This window comes from Ursus americanus, chromosome 7 (genome assembly GCF_024610735.1).
Source record: "Ursus americanus isolate L20-20 chromosome 7, mUrsAme1.1.p, whole genome shotgun sequence".
Taxonomy (NCBI): Eukaryota; Metazoa; Chordata; class Mammalia; order Carnivora; family Ursidae; genus Ursus; species Ursus americanus.
Window position 1 is genome coordinate 13,085,385 of NC_142133.1, and position 22,838 is coordinate 13,108,222.

Consider the following 22,838-nt stretch of genomic DNA (forward strand, 5'->3'; position numbering starts at 1 on the left):
TTTCAGTCATCGCAAGACATCCAAGTTGAACCCACTGTATAGCTCATTCTTTCCGATAAAGAAGAGAGTTAAAGTGAAGCTAGAGGGAGCATCAACAGAATCTGACACTGAGGAAAATTTTGTACCTGTTTTCGTTTTCTAGGTCCCAGGTCCCAGTGTGGGAAACTGGAAATCTGTATGCCAAAAGAATATAACGCTGGTTGTTTTGACTTCCCTCTGCCGGGCAGTAAACCTCTTGAACTTCTGTCTATTTTGGGGAATTGAGGTATCCCTTTAATCCTGTTACAGAACTGCTGATGGCAGTAAGACAGCAAAGGAAAATCGGCACAGGGCCGGTGCCAGGAAGGTCTCCAAGAACAAGGATAAAACAGCACAAGCAAGCAAAAGCATTTTGCAAGAGGTTTGTGAAATCGGTGTCAGTGTTCACAACCCAACAAGAGAAACACCACCCAACTGCAAGCCATTTCAGACTCAAAAGGGCCCCTGACGCTGGATGGACGTTGTGAAACTCCCAGAGCCAATATTTACAGCAGGGTTAAAGTCGTACTTGCAGAAAACAGAACAGCCCTTCTCTCCGCCTGCCCTCTCCGAGGATTCTACGCCTAACCAGCAGTGCTCTCTTCTGCTTTACTTGCTGTGTGTAAAGATACAGTTCAGGGAGTGCAGACCTTCTGTTTAGACTTTCAGGAACACAGACCCTGCTGGGTACACTCCTGAAGACCCCCCTTTTTAGGAAAGAACCTTCTCATGATGGTTTGTGTTCTACACGCAGCTGAAACAGTTGAGCCAACTTTTTTTTTTTTTTAATGAAAACCACCTCATCTTCAACAATGGTCTCCAGTTAGCTCAATTCCTTTTCAAAGTTCTCTATGATTCTAAAGCTGAAGACACACAGAACTAATGTCCCTTTCCACAAAATGAGTTTGATGTTAGGGATTGACTAGGATGACAAAGATGCGTACTCGAAACATTCAGTCTCAGTTACCGAAGGTCACATGTTACATGAATGAAGCCTAATTCTATCCCACTTAGAAGCAAAGTAACTTTTGCTCGGACTCCTGCTTGAAGTCAACAGTGAGGTCTTTGATCGAGGCCCAAATACCACGCTCGAATGAAGTGTGATGTCAGTAATGACTGACACCCAGCACAGAGACTCTGGTGATCTGGATGGATACGCAGCACGCTCGCCTCTACCCATCACTACACGCTATGAGAAAACGCCGTTCTTCCAAGTGAGGACTAGAAAGTGGGTGTACTACAGTGAGTTTTAGTTTTTACATTTTTGAATTTTAATTAAATAATTTATTTTTAAGGATTTTATTTATGTATTTGAGATACAATGAGTGAGAGAGAGAGAGCACAAGCAGGGAGGAGGGGCAGAGGGAGAAGGGGAGAAGCAGGCTCCCCACTGAGCAGGGAGCTGGACTCAGGGCTCGATCCCAGGACTCTGGGATCATGACCTGAGCCAAAGGCAGATGCTTAACCAACTGAGCCACCCAGGTGTCCCACCAGTGAGTTTTAGATGGAACAAAATTCCTGTCCATCCCTTACCCAATTTGCCCATTGTTACCATCTTACATTACCATAGTACATTTGTCACAACTAAGGAAGTAAGTGGTATATTACTGTTAACTAAACTCCATACACTTTATTCAGATTTCACTAGTTTTCAGCTAATGCCCTTTTTTTTTGTTCTAGGATCCCATCCAGGTTACCACATTACATTTAATTATCGTATCTCCTTAGGTTCCTCTGGTCTGTAGCAGCTTCTCGGACTTTTTCCATATTTCTCATGATCTTAACAGTTTTGAGGAGTACTGATCAGATATTTTTTAAAAAGTCCCTCAATTTGGGTTTTTTTCCCTTGGATTAGACTAGGATTACAGGTTTTGGGGAGGAAGACCACAGAGGTGATACGCTATCGTCCTCACATCGCAACAAGGGCACGTTACATGCAATTGTCATGACTTATCACTGTTGAAGTTAGCCTCGATCACACAGCTTAGAGTGGTTGCTCGATTTCTCCACTGTGGAGTTCTCTTCCTCACCTCCCTCTTTCCACCGTCTGTGGAAGCAAGTCACCGCGTGTAGCCCACACTCAAGGGATGAGGAAAGGGAAGTTAAGCTTCACTTTCCGGAGGATGGGTTGTGGGGAGAGCAGCTACATAAAATTACACGGAATTCTTCTGCATGGGAGACGTGTCTCTTCTCCCCCATTTATTTATTTGTATCAGTTATGGATATTTATTTTACACTTTGGGTTATAGGCCCACTACAAAATCCTGGAAAACCCTTATTTGGACTCGTACTTCTTAAACTTTAATGAGCACATGAGTTAAAGTGGGGACCTCCTGGAAATGCAGAGTCTGACGTGGCAGGTCTGGCACCACCCTTGAAGGACAAGGCTCTCTGACCTGGGCTTGACCTCTGGGAATGGGGGCACATTGCACTCCACAGCACCCTGGCCCACCTTTGAAAGTTCAACCAGGGATGAAAAAGTAAAATGAAAATGTGTTAGTCCTCAAATCTATACCAAACAATGAAAAATAGTCATTTCAATACCAACTCTGAGACGGACTTTTTGGTGTCCTTTTTGTTTTTGTTTTACGCTAAATTGTAGATGTTTTTAGGCCTCTGCTACCACCACTACACACACACACACACACACACACACACACACACACAGAGGCCACCTCCACCTTCTCTGTATGAATTTAAAAATGACTGGGCTTGTGACCGATGTGGTGACAGCTGAGATTTAACTTCTGAAATGGACAGACACCTGGGAGCCGTGCTTCTCTACCCACTCTGCTCTCCCTCAAGAGGGAGAAAGAATAAACATCAGAGAAACCACAAAGAAGGAAAAGCTAGGACAAAGGGAGATTAACAAAGCAAATTACACATTCATCCTAAACAGATGAAGTGAGTCTTAAAGACACATTTGCCAAACAACATGGCCCTCCTTTTTTCTCTAATGAGGCCGTGGAGCCTGGAGGAGTGGGGCACACGAGCAAGAGCCTGAGAGCTGCTTAGACATCATACAGTGAAGGGCACTGGTACTGATTGTCTTCAGAAATCTACCACCTGGTACCTTTGATTCAGTGGCTATGGATTATATGACATCTGTAATTCACTATCAGGGTTTCCTTTGAAGAACGTGAACTCGAATTTCTAGCACCTTAATTCTGAATGCATACACACACACACACACACACACACACACACGAGCATGCGTTCAATCATAAATTTTAAAACAAATTACCGCTTTGTATCTCTGTTCTCTAAATACACATCTGAAAATCAAACCTGATGGCTAAATTTTCTCTCAAACAGACTGATCAATGATCAATGAATATTGCTTTTCAGTGTGAAAAGAACAGTTTGCTAACTGGACTAGGACGTGTCTCACATACTTGAAAAAATCAATTATAAAATGAGAAACTGCATTTCAGAAATGATGCATTAGATACAAAAATTACTATCTATCCTAGAACAGAAGAAAGGAAAGGCATAAAGTCTATTTGCTATAAACTGACTTAAACTTACAAGTAAAACCTGTCTTACCATCTACATGAAATAAAGATACTTTTTAAAGGCTTAAGTAGTGAATAAGGGGGAAAAAAGTCAAACAGCACATTTAAGATGGTAATTATACTGATTTCTTTGAAGATTAACAAAGATGATGGAATTTTCTGGCACTTATAAATTCTTCAAAGTCACAATTTAAAAAACCCATTAAATCCATTAGATATAAAAAAATAACTAAACAACTTTAGATCTTTTTTGGAAATGTAATTCTCAGAAAGTTAATGAAAGATATCCCCCTCACCAGAAAGTTTACTTTATTATGATTAACAAGGCATCTCAAATAGGAGACTGACCAAGATCCTAAAGAAAACAGAGGATTACCTATTCGGTTATGAACATGGGTACAAATTAAAATCTGATACCTGTATATACCTAACAACTGCTCCAGAGTGCCACTAATTCAAGTATATAAGATACATCCCCTTCATTAATAAAGAAAAAAGTAGAGGATAAAGCAGGAAGACAATAGTCTACCTCATGTAACTAAACAAACAAACAAACAAAAACAAAACAAACAAACCCAAACAAAAAATAACACAGTTGGAGATTTATACTTGCTAGGAATCCCCTGCAGCAGACTACACTCAAGAGAGATCCCAGAACTCACCCGGGCACAGAGGGATCCCAGAACTTACCTGCACACAGAGGCTATGACTAAGGAGGCTTTAGAACAGTTTCAGAAGACCCCCTTCTTGCCCTAAGAAACATTCTTCCCTGCTCTCTCCTTGAGACAGAAGATCTGGCCATTAGAGTCACTCCATTTCATCCCACATTTTAGTTTTTACAACTATCCCCCCATAACTATTTGTTTCTTCATTTTACAGAGAAGAAAACAAAGGCGGAGAAATCTAAGCTATCAGTGGAACTGGGACTTGAACCCAGATAATTTTAACTCTAGAGCCTTTTCTCTCAATAACTAGTACATTAAACAGAACTACTAATTTGGAAAGGAAAGACAAACAAAGCACAAGAGCAAAGATTAAACCTAATAATGTAAGAGCAAAGGCTTGACTATGGGACATGAAGGAGGCAGTTCTGGGTAGCCAGGGAGTCAGAATGGTCAGCACTCCTCTAGGAGCTGGATGCATACATGATTTTGTTGAATAAATGCATTGTATTATCTGAGGTTCTAGTGGAACACAGGAATAAACAAAGCAAAAAAATAAGAAAGGCATTTATATGAACAACTATATGGCAACAAATTGGACAACCTAGAAGAAATGGATAAATTCCTGGAAACATGCCTAGAAACCCACCAAGACTGAATCAGGAAGCAGAAAATCTGAACAGACCAATAATGAGTAAAGAGATTGAATAAGTAATCAAAAACCTCCCAATAAAGAAAAGCCCAGGACAGACAGTTTCACTGGTGAATTCTACCAAACATTTAAAAAAGAATTAATGCCAATCCTTCCCAAACTTCTCCTAAAAACTGAAGAGGAGGAAACACTTCCAAACTCATTTTACAACGCCAGCATTATGCTGATACCAAAGCCAGATAAGGACACTACAAGAAAACTACAGACCAACATTCCACATATAGATGTAAAACTTTTCAACAAAATACTAGCAAGCCAAATTCAACAGCACATTAAAAAGATTTACACCATAATCAAGTGGGATTCATCCCTCAGATGCAAGGATGGCTTAATATAAGCAAATCATCAATATGACACATCACATGGAAGATAAAAATCATATGATCATCTTGACAGACACAGAAAAAACATCTGACAAAATTCAACATCCATTCATGACAAAAGTGCTCAAAAACTGGGTACAGAATGAACATATCTCAACATTAGAAAGCCCATATATGACAAGCCCATAGCCAACATCATACTCAAAGTAAAAGGTTGAAAGTTTTTCCTTTAAGATTAGGAATAAGACAAGGGCGCCAACTTAGCACTCCTATTTAACACAATACTAGAAGTCCTAGCCAAAGCAATCAGGCAAGAAAAGGAAATAAAAGGCATCTGAATTGGAAAAGAAGTAAAATTGTCTCTATTTGCAGATGACATGATCTTATTATAGATAATCCAAAAGATTTTGCTAAAAACCTATTAGAACTTAAATGAATCCACTAGTTTCAAGATACAAAATCAATATACAAAAATTGGTTGCATTTGTATGCACTAACAATGAATTATCTGAAAAAGAAATAAAGAAAACAACCCTCTTTACAATAGCATCAAGAACAATAAAATACTTAAGAATAAACTTAACTGAGGAGACAAAAGGTCTGAACACTGAAAACTGTAAGTCACTGATGAAAGAAACTGAAGATTACACAAATAGATGGAAAGATATCCTGTGTTCACAGATTGGAAGAATTAATATTGTTAAAAGTCATTAATTAATTAATATTGTTAAAAGCCCAAAGCCATCTATATTCAACACAATCCCTTAAGATTCTAATGGTATTTTTTACGGAAATAGAAAATATAATCCTAAAATTGTAGAGCCACAAAAGACTCCAAATAGTCAAAGCAATCCTGAGAAAAAAAAGCAAAGCTATAGATACCACACTTCCTGGTTTAAAACTATATTACAAAGTTATAGTAATCAAAACAGTATGGTACTGACATAAAAACAGACACATAGATCAATAGAACAGATTTAACAGGCCAGAAATAAACCCATGCATATGGGTCAACTATTATTTGAGAAGGAAGCCAAGAGTACTCAACGGAGAAAAGATGGTCTATTCAATAAATGGTGGTGTGAAAACTGAATTTTAACAGGCAAAAGAATGAAAATGGACCCCTATCTTATACCACTCACAAAAATTAACTCAAAATATATTAAAGGCTTAAATATAAGACATGAAACCATAAAACTCCTAGGAGAAAACATAGAGAATAAGCTCCCTGACATTGGTCTCAGCAATGTTTTATGGATATGACAAAAGTACAAGCAACCAAAGGAAAAATAAACCAGTGGGACTACATCAAATTAAAAAGCTCTGCACAGCAAAAGATACAATCAACAAAATGGAATGGGAGAAAATAATTGCAAACCACATACCTGACTAGGGGTTAATATCCAAAATATATAAGGAACTCGTACAACTCAATAGCAAAACAAAAAACAAAAACAAACAAAAAAACACCAAGAAAAACAAAAAAATAATCCAATTGAAATCGGCAAAGGACTTCAGTGAACAGTTCTCCAAAGAAGACATTCAAATGACCAACAGGTACATGAAAAGGTGCTCAACATCACTAATCATCGAGGAAATGTAGATCAACAACAACAATGAGATATCATCTTCACACCTGTTAGAATGGCTGTTATCAAAAAGATGACAAAGGGCTGATGAGAATGTGAAGAGAAGGGAAGCCTTGTGCACGGATGGTAGGTAAACTGGTGCAGCCACTATGGAAAACACTACGGAGATGTCTCAAAAAATTAAAATAAGCCTGGCTGGCTCAGTCGGTAGAGTGCACACCTCTCGATCTCAGGGTGGTGAATGCAAGCCCTATGATGGGTGTAGAGTTTACCTGAAAAAATTAAATTAAAATAAAAAATAGAACTATATATGATCTAGAAATTCTGCTTCCGGGAATATATCTGAAGGAAATGCCATCACTATCTTGAAGACATATCTGCACTCTTGTGTTCACTGCAGCATTATTTACAATAGCGAAGATATGGAAACAACCTAAGTGTCCACTGATGGATGAATGGATAAAGAAAATATGCCATACACATGTGCACGCGTGCGCGCACACACACACACACACACACACATGAATATTATTCAGCCACAAAAAAGAAGGAAACTCTGTCATTTGCAATAACATGGATGGACCTTGAGGGCATTAAGCTAAGTAAGATAACTCAGGGAAAGGCAGATACTGTATTACTTCACTTATTTGTGGAATCTAAAAAAAACCAAACTCACAGAAATAGAGAGCAGAGTAGTGGTTGCAGGGCAGGGGGGAAGAGGTAAAGGTGGTCAAAGGGTATAAACTTCCAGTTATAATACGAATATGGCCTGGAGAGGTAAAAGCATGGTGGCTATAGTTAACAATACTGTATTGTATTTAAAAGTTGCTAAGAGAATTGATCTTAAAAGTTCCCATCACAAAAACAAAATTGTAATTATGCGAGGTGACAGATGTGCTAACTTTAATGCGGTAATTATTTTGCAATATATACATACATCAAACTACTACACTGTATATAAACTTATACAATGTTATATGTCAATTGTATCTTAATAAAGCTGGAAACAAAATAGCATGTATATAAGAAATGGACTAACTTTTTCTTCTTACTAATTTATTTATTTATTTTTTTAAAAGATTTTTATTTATTTATTCGACAGAGATAGAGACAGCCAGTGAGAGAGGGAACACAAGCAGGGGGAGTGGGGGAGGAAGAAGCAGGCTCATAGCGGAGGAGCCTGATGTGGGGCTCGATCTCACAACGCCGGGATCACGCCCTGAGCTGAAGGCAGACGCTTAACCGCTGTGCCACCCAGGTGCCCCACTGTGTCACGCAGGCGCCCCTCTTCTTACTAATTTAGACGGGGAAAACTCTGTGGATAACTTCGGTGGAATTCATTATCCAAAGGTAGTTTTCCAAAATCATAAGACATATGGGAAATGGATGGCAGTGAACGTGTATTTCAACAGAAACAGGAATTCAACAGTGGTGAACGGGTTTCTTAATAAAATGGGGAAAAGAATACCGCTGCCCATATGTTTGCGCTAAGGAGTATCATGAGTTTGGTTCTGTATTCTTACTAATTCTTTATATTTTGATGTCAAGATGTATAATTAACTTAATAGTGTGACTAATAGATTATGCAAAAGTTAGAAGAAAAAAAAGATTTACCAAAACATTCACAACACTCACATTCTCTTGATGTGAAAAGAAGGCACAGGAAGTTCTTGTTTTATTAACAGTAACAAGAGAAATTCAATTAAGATTTAATTTGCTTATTTTTTCAACCATTGCCTTTAATAAAAACAGAAAATAAGACCTCATTTTAATATCTGTAGCTATCCTTTTTTTTTCTTTTTCTTTTTTTTCTAAGAGAGGGGGAGAGAGTTGTAGGGGGACGGAAGGAGAGGGACAGAGAGAATCTTAAGCAGGCTCCATGTCCAGTGTGGAGCCTGACAAAGGGCTCAATCCCACCACCCTGAGACCACGACCCGAGCTGAAATCAGGAGTCAGAGGCTTAACCGACTGAGCCACCCAGGTGCCCCAGTAGATATCCTTTTAGACAAAGAAACACACATAAGAATTCTCTGACAATTTCTAAATTCTCACATCTTAATGGATGTGCTTTCAAAATTCTTATTTTTTATATATTTTAACATTTTTGAGAGTCAAGTCACAAACTTACTCCTCATTTACATATCTGAGGCACACACAATTTTTAAGAGTTTTTTGAAAATGAAGTGAATATAATCCCTAAGTATTTTTAGTACTCTCATCTAGATTTATCCTCCAGTTTTTCTTTTTGAGGTCTGCATCTGGGGATCTGGAGAAAGCTTTATGTTTAACTCAAAATTAAAATTTTCATGTCCTAGGTTTACTTCTCAGCAGAACCTCTGTTCCTAGAGATCTTTCCACACAGCTTGTTGCCTCCAGCCCGAGAGAGGCTCAATGAAACAGACAGCAAGTATACTCAGTATTAAAAAGCACTAGCATTTCAAAAAACAGAAGGGAGAAAATTCTAATTATGTGTTATTTTCCAAAGCTCCCCTAGGTAAATAGAACCTAGAATTTTATTATGCTCCCTGAGTCTGGGGAGGGCAGAGATAAGTTCCAACTATACGTTATGCAAGTGGATCAGGGGCAGGTTGGGACAGGGACATGAAGCAAATAAAGCTAGGATTCTGAAAGCGAGCTGGCTTACACGTTCATAGCACTTTTCCAGCAGAGAGAGAGAGAGAGAGAGAGACTGAGAAAAGAAAGGTGCTTCCTTTGAGATTCTAGCCTGAGTTTTGTATTGCCCCTCCTCTTCTCTTATTCCCATGCACAGCTCATCGTAGTCTGTGGGGCCAAAAATTTGTTCATGGGTCAGGAATGGTTTCTTCCATGGCCATTGGTATTTAAAGGAGCTGCAGCACACCCTGTCTACACAGGATGATGGTGAAAATCCATAGGTACCGTGAAAAAAGGTTCTCAACCATAGGCGATTTTGCTCCCTCCAGGGAACAGGTGGAGATGTCCGCAGATATTTTTGCTACCACAGCTGGGAGGACAGGTACTCCAGGTGAGCTACTGGGGAGATGCTACCAAACATATTACAGTGCATAGCACAGTCCCCACAACAAAGAACTGCGAGGCTGACGTGGAGAAACCTGCTACGAAGGACAGTGTAGACAGGATGGAGGTACACAGTACGGAGAAATAAAAGAACGTCACGAACGATAATATGGCTTAAAATAGAAAAAGTTTTATTACTTATTTATACTTTCCTTTAGGCCCATGAGCTGATTTCACTTCAGCTCTCTGGGGTGGCTGCCAAACTGTCTGGCTATACTCAGCCACAGTGCTTTTAAACAGCCAACTAACTTAGTCCTCAGTAACTGAAATATGTTGGGTGCTCTAAATAAATCCCAGGGCAGCGCAACAAGTACATATGCTCTGCAATCTCCAAAATGCTTCCCCAGTAAAAGCAGTTAGGTATTCCTGTGTGATTGGCACAGCTGAAAGCAAACACCAAATAATGCTATTTTCACTGGAGACCCACCAAGCAAATCACATCACACAATGGGACCACATACTGTCAGATATTTTATAGGAATTCTGGGAAATGATAGAAGCCTGCTAGTGTGCCCACAATGTGATGTTTTGTTGAGCTGTGTTTTTAAAGTACGTGCAGAATTATCTTTAGTCATAAAAAGTCCCAAACAGTAATGCTAGGCGAGGATGGAAAGTGTGTCTTCCAAGATGAAAAATGAACTTGGAAAAGTGCTAGATTAAACTATCTAGGAGGATCCTATATCCCCCTTTCACTCTATGAACTTCAAATGTCCCCCTGTGAGTGATGAAAGCCTCCTTTGTCTGGGACAGTGTGACGGTGTCCCTTTCCTGACTCATCAGGTTTGCGATGGGGTCTGAGGGAGGGGCTGTAATTCAAAACAAAACAGGTGCAAGGAATAACAACTCGATAGGCAGGAACTCAACCCTTAAAAATCAGAACTAATCTTAGCTCTTAGAGTCTTTAATATGATCTACAGGAAGGTAGAGAACACTGACTGACCCAAGGAACCTCTCTGTGGAGCATGCTAACACATTCAGTCAAGGCTGCTGTAAATTGACTTATTTCTCTCTTACGCACACACTCACGTATCGGGAGGAATCCTCACATTGTCAACAGCATTACTTCAATGAATGACGTTCATTTTTCTAAAACACAGCTTTTCTGAGGGCACAATCTTTCACTGGCCATCTCCATCAGTGGTCTTCACATTTTGGGATCATGGACCCCTTCTGGGGCTGGTTGGGATGGTGCTGGCAGCAGCGACACCAAGGAGGAACAGAAACAAGTAACGTTCGCTGACCACCTACCACATGCCAGAGACCATGCCGCCGAGCACCTCTCACATCTTAATTCATTTAACCGTCACAGCCAACCTATGAGATGATGGTATCTTCCCGTTTCCTGAGGAAGATGTGGAGGCACAGACATCAACTCACCCAAAATACCAGAGCTAGCAGGCGGTGGAGCTGGGCTCTCGACGACATGGAGACAAGTGGGCTCCAGAGGTACGCTCCTACTTACGCAAAATAACCTCTCTGAGCACATGCTCGCAGCTTTTATAGACTTACTTAGAAATTATGTACTACTCTACTGATACGTACATTGTTATACATCTGATATAAAAAAGTCGTTGAAAGGATGAGAGAGACAAATAACATGCCAACCTATTCTTCCACACATATCACTGTCCTGCACACCTCACTCGGAAGGCCATGGGCCTGCACAGTGCAAATAGCTTGGCCTGGCGTTGGTGGTCTCTCAAATGCTGATGGGTGCCCACCCTACCTCACACCATCCACTTCTCCAACACACTCCAAGACCGACAGGCTTACCCACTGTCCCCTGCAAACACCTTCTGCATGCCCACCCCCCCCCCAACCCCGAGCCTTGGCTCACATCAAGTCCCAATGCCAACAACAGAAAATTGTTAAAAGGTTTATCCCAAGACCCAATGTCCCCACGAAGCCTTCTCTGAGCCCTCCTCTCAGCTGTGGGTTCTCAGCCACGTGCCTGGCCCACACCACAGCCCTATATTTCGGTGTAGTTGTTTGTGGTGTGGATGGCTTGTTCTCTGCCTCAGCTCATAAGCCTCTCGAGGGCAGAGAACACACTACATATTACCTATTCTTTGTATTTTCCATGGCACCTGGCATACTATTCGGCACTTAATTAGCACTCAGTAAGTATTTACTAAATAAAAGAGCAAGTAAACACTCTCTGTATTTACACCACATCTCTAAGGCCCAAGTCCAGAGAGTTAAAGGAAAGATCATCCTGGAAAACAAGAGATATGATTAGATGCTTTCCTCTTTACCTAAGCTCATGGGAAACAAGACAGGCTGACTTGCTTGTATCGGGAAATGACTTCACAGAGTCCCCAGTGAACTGCATGTATAGCATGGGGACTTTAAGAGCATTCCAGTTTCTCAAGGAAAAGCATCCTTCCTGGCCTCATTTATCCACTACTCACTGCCTACTCTGTGAGCACTTCTGTATAGTTAAAGGTAATCTTGAACATATAGACTTGTGCAACGAATACTTTATTAAAAAAAAAAAGTTTTGGGGTGCCTGGGTGGCTCAGTGGGTTAAGCGTCTGCCTTCGGCTTAGGTCATGATCCCAGGGTCCTGGGACCGAGCCCCACGCTGGGCTCTCTGCTCATCGGGAAGCCTGCTTCTCCTTCTCCCTCTGCCTCTCCCCCTGCTTCTGCTCTCTCTCTCTCTGTCAAATAAATAAAATATTAAAAAAAAAAAGTTTTCCCTTGTCTCTTAATGGGATTTGCTCAAATGTTATCTTTTCAACAATGACTATTCTGACACCTCATTTAATACTGCCATCTGCCCTCCTCTCTAATCAACTCCTGATTCACCTTCTCCTACTCTGCTTCTTCTTTTTGTTCACAGAAATTATTACCGTCTAATAAATGATATAATTTATTTTTTACTATAAATCAGAACAAAATCTATTATATCATTTACTCTTTGTCTGTCTCCCTGCCTCTCGAATGCAAGGTCTGTGAGAACAGTGATCTTTGCGAGCAAGGGTCTGTCTCCTTTGTTCTCTGATGTATTCTAAGAATCTAGAACAGTGTTTGGCATGTGGTTGGTACTCAGTCAACAGAATGCACAAATAAGTAGACGATGTCAACTGGCATTTCACTCCACGCCCTGAGGCCTCAGAGAGTGTCACTCTAGCCTTAGAATGTTCCTTCCCTCATCCTGAGAGGTGGTAGAGTACAACAGTTAACCACACAAGCTTGAAAGCTTTGAATTCCAGCTCTGCTTTTGCTAATTTATCTCTGCATAACTTTCATCAAATCTCATAACCCTTCCTGCCCTCAGTTTCCTCATCAGCACAATGGGAATAACACCCATCACTCGGAAGAGCCTCTACTGGCACTCAATACACACACACACACACACACACACACCCATACCCAACACATATGGACGCAGTAACGTGTGTGTGTGTGTGTGTGTGTGTGTGTGTATATATATATATATATATATATATATATATATATATATATATTCTTTCCATCATTACACAACCCCCACTGTAACCCCAAACAGTAACAAAAGCCTGGGGACACATCTTCGGATAAATCTATAAATTCCACATACAGGAGTTCAGAGCACTACACAAAGCAGTAGCACTTTTGGCTGGCAACAATGACAGGGCACTGTAGTCAACGCTCCAGAGCTGGCAGCTAAAAGCTGTCTCCTACACCCAGAGAAAGCTCCCTAAGTAACACATACCAAATAAAAGCCTTTCGATATTTATAAGGAAAGGATTAATTCATCTTCAGAAGTAGCATTTTAATTAAAAATGACTTTTCTGGGCTTATATCCAGAAAGGAATATATTGCCAAAAGGTAAGATTTAACAAGGTTTAGTTCTTGCTTTAATTTTTTCTTTTTTTTTTTTAAATTAAAGTGCTTCCCAATCCTTTTCACGTCAAGGCACACACAGAAAATAATCTTTCTTTGGCACCCTGGGCCAAACAGACGCAGCAGCTCCCAGCCGCAGGTGACCGCCTGGAGCCGCCAGCCCCGCTAGGCCCCCCCTCAGCCTCGCTGAGAGCTGAAGGAATCAATAAATACTTGGCACGTTTACAAGCACACCATCGGAGAAGCTCTGCCTTAGCCCTTCTTGGACTGGAGACCTTCCTAGCAACTTAGATTTGTCTCCTTTCACACGAACACCAGTCCTCAGAGAGAAAGAAAGAGTGAATCTGGCCACTAGTGACCAGAGCGAGCATTTTCTTTATGACTCATTCCAGAAAAAAAGCACACTGACCGGCAATCCATTTATAACTTGCAACATCAGCATAATTTCATGCTTTTGTTTTTACTTTCCATTCTGAAATTTTATTTTCTGTGTATAAAATAAACAATGGACATAGGCCAACCTTAAGTCACCAAATGGAATCTTTCAAGTAATGTTCTATTTCTGGGCAGTTGAGCATTCCACTTTATGTTTCACAATTTTGTACTTTTAAGACATACGAAAAAGATACAATTTTTCAAGCACAAGGTGATGTGTTACATGGTCACTTTTTTAAAAAGATGGAATTGATCATTCTTTTAAATTTAACTATAAGTTTTGGTGTAACACCTGGTAAAAAATACACTTTTTCTAAAAACATTCATTTCCTTACAGTTAGAAAATGCTGACAGAATTTATACTTAAGGCTACCTCTATCACTGATTTTCTTTTTGTTTCTATTACTTCTCTCTGCAGCAGAGAGTTAAGGATGGCTAGTCTTATCCCTGTTTCCTGAACTTCAAGAAATTTTTCCTTCAGAAAAGTAGCTGGCTGAATTGACCTACCTTTATTTCTTTCCTGGTTTTCTGCTTTTCTTTTCCACAAAGGTAATGCCAAGATCTGCCTCTATTTTTGTCCTCCTGCTCTCCTGCCCAGCCCAGCACAGCTGTTCCCACCCCCATAAAGATCCCAACTCTAGGCCTGACACAGAGTGTTCTAGACTAAAGCAGAATGTTATCTTAGTCTCCGTTTCCTTTCATGTCTGATGCCCTATCTGGCAGCTCTATCTTTTACCTCGTCTTCATTTCTGTTATTCATATGCTCCCTGGTCCCCAAGGGTTCAACTGGCTCACTTGGCTTCTAACCCACAGCTCCCCACACTGGGAGGTAAGAGCCTTAAAGGCAAACTCGTGTCCTCTTCCCCTGTACCTAGAACTGGGTAAGCCCTCCACTGAGTCTGCTGAATTGAATTCAATCTCGACCTCTTTTTCATGTTCCCAGCAGCTCTCGGGCCTAGAACCCACAATTCCTATGGGTGTCCATGTTGGAGAGGTTTTGTCATACCCTTAAGGATGACAGAAGGTATGGCAACTTTGAACTTGGCTACAACCTAGGTCTCAATGGAGGATTCTGTATTTTAAGGTTCAGACTATTAAACGAGAGACCAAACAGAAATGATGAGAAAGAGATGAGCAGAGGGAAGGAAGGAGCAATGTTATATGGTTTCACTCGTAAGTGGAATCTGAAAGACAAACAAAAACACAAATAAATAAACAAACCAAAAGCAGAATCAGACCTGTAAATACAGAGAACAGACTGATGGCTGCCAGAGGGGAGGTGCGTGAGGGATGGGCACAATGGGTGAGGGGGAGTGGGAGACACAGGCTTCCAGCTATGGAATGAGTAGGTCATGGGAATAAAAGGCACAGCATAAGGGATACAGTCAATGATACAGTAATAGGGATGTAACGGGACAGACCGGAGCTACACCTGTGCTGAGCATAGTATCATGCGTAGAGTCGGTGAATCACCATGTTGCACACCTGAGACTAATGTAACATTGTGTGTCAACTGTACTAAAAAACAAAAAGCCTTTTACTAGTTGTAGCCTCTAAGGGCTTCACTGACTTCCTCTGTCCCCCTGTCTTTATAACACCGATGAATTTACTTCGTTTCCAGCATCGAATCAGATTTTCAGAACTGAGGGACAAAAGGATTGAAAACAGAGCAAAGATGGGTTCTTTGTTTGGTTTCCCGAGGCACAGGAAGTTGTTATTCACACCAACTATCAGGAGGCGCTTTCTAAACACCAGGCAGGACTGCTGAGTGTAGCAATGAAATAAGATATGTGACTTACATAGTACAGGAGGTGCTCAAAATGTTCATTTCACTTCTCTTACGGCAAAGTCACCCAATGCGTGGGCCCAGGCTGCCCGAAGTCCATCCCCAGCTAATATTTCATGCCAACCCAAGTGTATAGTACTGCTGCTCAGCTCCACAGCCAGAAAAGGGACTCAGAATTCTCCAAGTGCAAAAGTCAAGGCTCCAAGTTTGGGTGGTAGGGGAAAGAGGTGGAGGAATAAGAGAATTAAACAAGGTGTTCCACAGATTATGCTGGCAAAAACGGAGAAAATTTAATACCAGCAAAGGGATGTTTAGAACTGTGGGTATTATTTGGACTAACTGGGGAAAAAAGAATACCTTTGCCTAAAATGTTCACATAAATCCAAAAGTGGTTTTTCTGCTTCAACAGAAGCTGAATGACCTCAACTGTCCACTTTACTCACATAAGAGAGCTTAAGTAAACAAAGAGCGGGCACCATCTCTTATATGTTTCTATCATGAGAAAAAGAACCAAAATAGAAAATGAAAAAAAAAACTCAAATCAAGTTTCTATTTCAACTGGTATATATTTTCCTCATGAAACACCAAAATGTGAGTTAAGTACCCAAGAATCAGAATAAATCTTGCCTCATAATTGTTGGCCCAAAAGCTTCCTCAACACAAGAGAACTTTTTGAATGCCAATATGATTTCTCGGGAGTGATAAGTAACCTAGTAATAATGTTAAGGCCCCAACATGAAGAATTTTGGCAACAAAAACAGACGGTTAATTCTACTTAAAAGACAGGGTAGCCCTGCCAGCCAGTGTTGTTCCCAAATGAGGTAATGTCCATGGCTCTTATCTAGCCTTTATGGAGATTTAATGTCATTTACCGTTGGCTCTTACCAACCGGCTGCATAATCTCACCTTTTCTCATGTGCGTTACTTCCATCTGTCTCAACATTGCAATTAGAAACCTCTGGTTTTTAAAATGATTAAGAAACTGATTCCCACATGTTTTCTTTTCATGCATGTCCTATAATTTGAGTCTTTCTTCCATCGTTCCGGAAAATTCAGAGATCAGCATATTTCTCGTTTTCAAGGTATCTTATAGAAATACTCTGAGGTTTGATATATTTATGTAAATATTTTTCAAAGGAGCCAAAATGTGTAATTCAAGAAAACGTTCTGTGAAAGAATTTGCTTTCTGATTACAAAATGATTTCCTCCTTTTGGAAAAAAAAAATAGCGATTTTATATTTATTTAGCTGGCTCTGAAAGTCCCATGGAGATTCTCATGCCTTTCAATCCCTAACACCTCTTTTCCAGGTGCAGGCCTTTTATGGATTTCAAAGGTAGCTTTATGTGGAGCAGAAATCCAAAAGCTGTGGAAAGGAAAGGGAAAAAGAGCCCTCCCCATCTTAACTCCTTATGCTTTCCTCACAAAGAACAACAGAGTGAAACCGAGCTATTACAACACAGATGAGACACCCGAATGGACACGACAGAAGGATTTTCACATGCCTTTGACTTCCTTTTTTCACCAAGGGTACAAACCAATCTTGGTAAAGACAGCAATCTGTTTGACAAACATGAACACGATACCCAACACCCAACACATATACTGTGCTGTTTTGTTTTCAACAAGCCCTTCATCTCCCAACACTCAGGAACGAAAGCAACAGCCACAACCAACCTGGAGTTTAAGGGTTTCTGCCCTTCCACAGAGTTTCACACTTTAGGCCACAGGAAACGTAAATTTGAGGTATCAGAGGCAGCTCAGAGACAGAGCAGAAGACCATGCTTTGTTGCTGGGCAGACTGGTGAGAGACAAGCCAGACCTGTTAGTGCTGTGTGGGAAATGAGGCTGGAAGGCCCACTTGTACAAGTGGCGAGACAGCCAAAGAAGCAATTCCAGCCTCACCACTTCCGACAAATTTAGCCAAGAGCGGATCTGTAGGAAAGAAAATCTGATGGCTGATTCCCCCTCCTCCCTTGACAATCTGAGGCTCCCTTCTAACTCAGCTGCAGCATCTAGACATCTTTGAAAAGCCTGTTCTTCGTTACTCCTTATTGCCAGCTCCTTCCCTTCAAAGCAGCAGAGTCTGACAGAATCAAGTCATCTAACTTGTATGGGCCTCAGCGTCCCACGTTTAAAACCCAGATTATACCCTCCGGTCCTCTCTTCATCACCGAGATACAGTGAGGACCAAGGGAGACGAGCGCTTGAGGGCCTTCACTGAACACACCACCCACACCAAAGACCCGCAGCGTATACAACACAGACCAGAGGGTCTGCTCTGGGGCCCCTGGGGGTCGCCGCACTCTTTTCAGGAGAGCTGCAAGATCCAACTATTTTCAAAATGCCACTAAGACACTCCTTCCTCCCTTTACTCTCCTTCTCAAGCAGCGCACAGTGGAGTCGGCCAGGGCTATGAGGTGTGTGACGACCTCATCACTCTAATCACGACTAATGGAATGTGTGCTTGTGAGTTTTTGCGTTTTAAGATTTTCTGCTTTAGAGTCCAATTAAACATCAATAGACAAAAGCTCTTTGGAATCCTCAATAACTTTCCTGAGGTTAAAGAGGTCCTGAGACCAGTGTGAGACCAGCCAACCTAGAACTCGGTCCCCCTGCAGCTCGAAGTTCCCAGCAGGTCGATTTCTCACCCACCCTGAGCCTTGCCATGTGCTCTTCTCTCTGCACAGGGGAATGCCCCTCCCTCCTCTGCTTGGCTAACTTCTGCTCTTTACTTAGATGTTGCTTTCTCTAGAAGCTTGCCTTGACTTCCCCAAAAGCAGCCAGGTGGCCCTGCTGTGTGCTCCCCTAACACGTGGCATGCTGTGATTGCCCACGTTCAGGCCTTTTATCGTCTTTGACTCCTTCAGCGCAACAACTCTTCTGACGGACAGAGCAGTATGTAGAAGGCATTCCATAACTACCTGCTGAACATACACATCAACCAAGGAAGGGAGGCAAGAAGACAGGTCTCTCTTGCATTCATTCTCACCTAGAGGGAATTAGTTCCTAAAAACATAGTGTTCATTATAGTACACGTTCATTAAAACTATGGTAATAATAACAATAACACATTATATACCTGGTACTAGTCTAAGCACTTGATATGCATTAATTCATTTAATCTTCACAAAATCCCTACCAGGTAAGCATTACCATTATCCTTATTTCAAAAATGAAGACACAACCCTGTATGTTAACTATACTGTAATTGAAAAACTTAACAAAAACAATGAAGAGACAGAAGTGTAGGTAATGAGTAGCAGATCTGAGATGCACACCGAGCCTGTCTGGCTCCAGAGTCCCATGTCGTTAACCACTCTATACGCTGCCTCTCATGTCAGCAGTGTAGACCTCAAGCTTACAGCATATATTGAGATCGCAAGGCCACCTCTCAGTTCTACTCACAAACCAGACACATGATTTGATATTTAAATACCCCTCCAATCCCGACCCACCATGAGTGACCCCAGCAGACACATGAACAGACCTCACCAGTACCACCTGTTCCCAAGAAAATAGAGTTTAAAAAAGACAGTTTCAGTAAGAAGACTATTTCTCATTCATTTGTTGTACTTTAGTCCTTTCCAGAGGAAATATTAAGTTAAAAGCGGTAAGTATATTTGTATATTTATTAAAAATAAAAGGTCTCCTTCGTAGCACAGAGGAAACAGGAATGTAGGGATTGACCTTTCCATGTACTACGGCGTTACGCTGCTGGGCAAACACTCTCTGATGTGGATAACTCTCCTTCTGTGTCTTGCGCTAACCTCTCTTTCAAGGAATGCTCATAACTTCACTCTGAACAGGGAGTGGCCCAGAACGTTCTGCAGGCACTTGATGGAAAAGACAAAACTCTAAATGGTTCAGACAGGTAAGTCCAAATGGGAAAGCATGCTGTATAAAACAGGATTTAATGCCAAAGACGATCCGACTGAATCACAGTGTGACGCTGTACTCATGTTTGTAATGAAAAGAAGCACCCCTAGGATACCTGTTCTCTCAGCAATAGAAAAAAGCTCCATAGATAAAGTTAAAAGCTTGTGGATCAAATCTTTACCTGCCAACAGTATATGAGTTTATCCTGTGCTGTTTGACACAAAGTAACTGTATTTACCTGGAGAAGCGTTCCATGAATATGGTTTTGCCGGAAACACTGGTCAGTGCAGTTGGGGAGTTTGGCCAACAGAGTTCGGATGGTCGTGGGGATTTCATCTACCATCACAAACGGGACCAAGGCACGAGCGGCCATTTCACGGGAGCGGTAGACAGGCGAGCGACCACATCTGAGGAGACAAAATCACAAGATCACTTAATATTCATTTCCACATCCGTGCCTTTGTATATGCTGATGTGCTATCTAGCTCCAGCTGGGACATCCGAGTTGGGGGAGACAGAAGTTCCTCCTTATTCCAAATGTTTTTTTTTTTTTAAATACTTCCCTTATTCCAATGATTGTATGTGTGTATTAGTGTTAGCTCTATAGGTGATTTTCCTTTTCATATAAGGATCATTAATATCTATGGTTTTATCACAGGGATAAATGCAGATCAGCTTTGGGAATGATTCAATAAACAGGCAGTAGCAAAAATAGCTTCCTCCTCAACAATCAAACAACTATTGGGTACTCAAAATGAACAAATGATAGTGCCATGAGAAATAAAACAGTCGTTGTGGTCTTTGGGGAGCCTGTATTCTGGTTGGCAAGATGAGCAGTACATATGGGAAGATGACCAAAAGCACAAGAGAGCCCTGGAAAAGGGATAAGCAAGTGACTGTCATATTATGGCTACATGAGGATAGGACTGTAGGTTGCAGTGTTGAGAAGAATAGAACTCAGGAAAGCAAGCATGATTCTAAGATGGCTGAAACCAGGAAGTTGTTTCAACCAGAAACAGTGGGATAAAGCGAGGGTATAAATGCTCAAGGTACAGGTAGATGTGTCTGACTGAAATAACAGGGGAAATTCAGGCTGACAAGTGGCTCTGGCCAGACTGGGTAGTGCCACAAATGGCAGACTACATGATCTTGAACTTATTGTCAAGGGAACAAGAGTTGGACCCTCAAGTCACTGAATCCTTGCCTCTAGGCTGACTCACACCCAAAGAGCCTGAATAAAAGCCAATTCTTAAATCAGTGAAAGTCACGGACAAGTGGTATTTTGAGATTCTACAAAGGTCATTGGAAAGGCAGGTCATCTAAGGGCCTCTTGACTTTGTAAACACTCAGAACCTGAGAGTCCACAACCATTTTGTTGAAACTGTGCACTTGAGAGCCTTCACAGATATAGTGTTATTTGAGAGGAAGGCCCAATATGGTAGGTCTTGGCTTAAATAGGTTCTTATCTAGAACTCTCAAGACTCCATGAACTTTTATCCAATTTAAAAAGTAACTCAACTTATAGAAATATCTTAGACGCCACAAAAAAGATGGGGAAGATTAGAAGACAGTAGACTCTGTGGAGGAAAGAGATGGTCTCTTTCTTTGTTTTCAAAATTCCTTAGTATTCCAAAAGGAATTACTGATAAGATCTGGACCATGTAGGCTTAGCATGTGGAGGGACAAAGCCCTAGGACTGAAACGTTTCTAATTGCCCAAGGTATCAATGACATTTATCTTAATGTGACAATAAAAGAGCAGATACAATTTCTATACAATTTCTGTTTGGAATGATCCAAACAGAATTTCATCATGGGGAGTGGTAAGTCAAGCACTGTGTCATTTTTTTCCCCCTACAAGTATAGGTCTGTCAAACAGGTCAATCAGTACAGACTTTATGGATGGAGAAGAGCTCACCTTACATGGTACTATGGGAAGACACTGAGGGCTAATGTTACAGTAGGTAGCTAGAGATTTCCCAGTGGTCTTTGACTAGGTTCTGCCAAATCACCCATTTTTGACTTATTTTTCCTTTAGAATGATTAAATGTTTAATCTTTAATTGGCAAATACAGTAAAATGTTTGTTTTGGCTCACGGTGGCGGGGTGGGGGGGCTGAGAAAACTTCACTTGACAGAGAAAAAAAATACTCTGAAAATGCTTTGAGATTTAATTAGCAAATGACCTCACTCAGCCCAGTCATTTGTCGGAAGCTTCCCCATCTGTCTGTCCCCTACCCCTCCAACACACACACTTTGTGTCAGAGAGTGTTTTATGTTACCGAACTGGGCTCTTGTATATAAATGTTTCTTTTCAAATACAAATAACTCTGACATGGTTACAGATGTTTAGTTTCTAATTAGCAGTAACTGTACACTAAAGAATGCCCCTCCTTTTGCTCCTGACCTTTAGCAAATGATGATTTCCCAAAGGAATCTGGCATCCATACAGGAGAAAGAATGGAAAGTGGGAAAAGTGCCAGAATTCTCTGTTTTTGGATACCCTGTGCTAGGGTACTTTCCAAATGCACACAATCAGGTTAAAGAGCAAAACAAAATCTCCCTTCAAAAAACTAATGCAATTACAGAAAAAGAGAAGCTTACTTTAAAAGTAATATTTAATTATCATTCATTGTGAAACAACGATTAAATGTAATTTCAAACTCCTCTCTATTGCACATCGTTAAAATGGAAGGATAGATTATAGTCAACACCCACACACAGACACACACACACACACCCATAAAGCAAAAAACATTTCCAGGTTACTGTTTTGTCAATTACTGGGGGACAGGGAGGGGTCTGATGAGATTTAGCTTTTCTCCAGGTCTATGTGGCCTGGAGTGTGAGGGGATATAAACACAGTCTTTTTAGCCCTGAGCAAAATACATTTGAAGCTAAAATCTATCTTTCCCTTGGATAGAGTCTCCTAGTTTGATTCAGTAAATGTGCCAAAATCAAGCAGAGATGCTCTCTGGCAATAGAGTCTAGTGGCTATAAAGGATGGAAAATCAGAACACCTGGATCTCCATCCTGCT

At 40.9% G+C, this 22,838-nt stretch overlaps 1 protein-coding gene across 4 annotated transcripts in view; it reads right to left on the reverse strand.

The window, feature by feature from the left end:
- The window catches only part of THADA (THADA armadillo repeat containing), a 317,055-nt gene that overhangs the window by 127,011 nt on the left and 167,206 nt on the right, over positions 1-22,838 (reverse strand). For all 4 annotated transcript variants that reach the window (XM_045771620.2, XM_087863353.1, XM_087863352.1 and 1 more), the window contains one exon: positions 20,041-20,209. In XM_045771620.2, the coding sequence (XP_045627576.2) occupies positions 20,041-20,209 (169 nt within the window). The remainder of the gene's footprint in view (positions 1-20,040; positions 20,210-22,838) is intronic.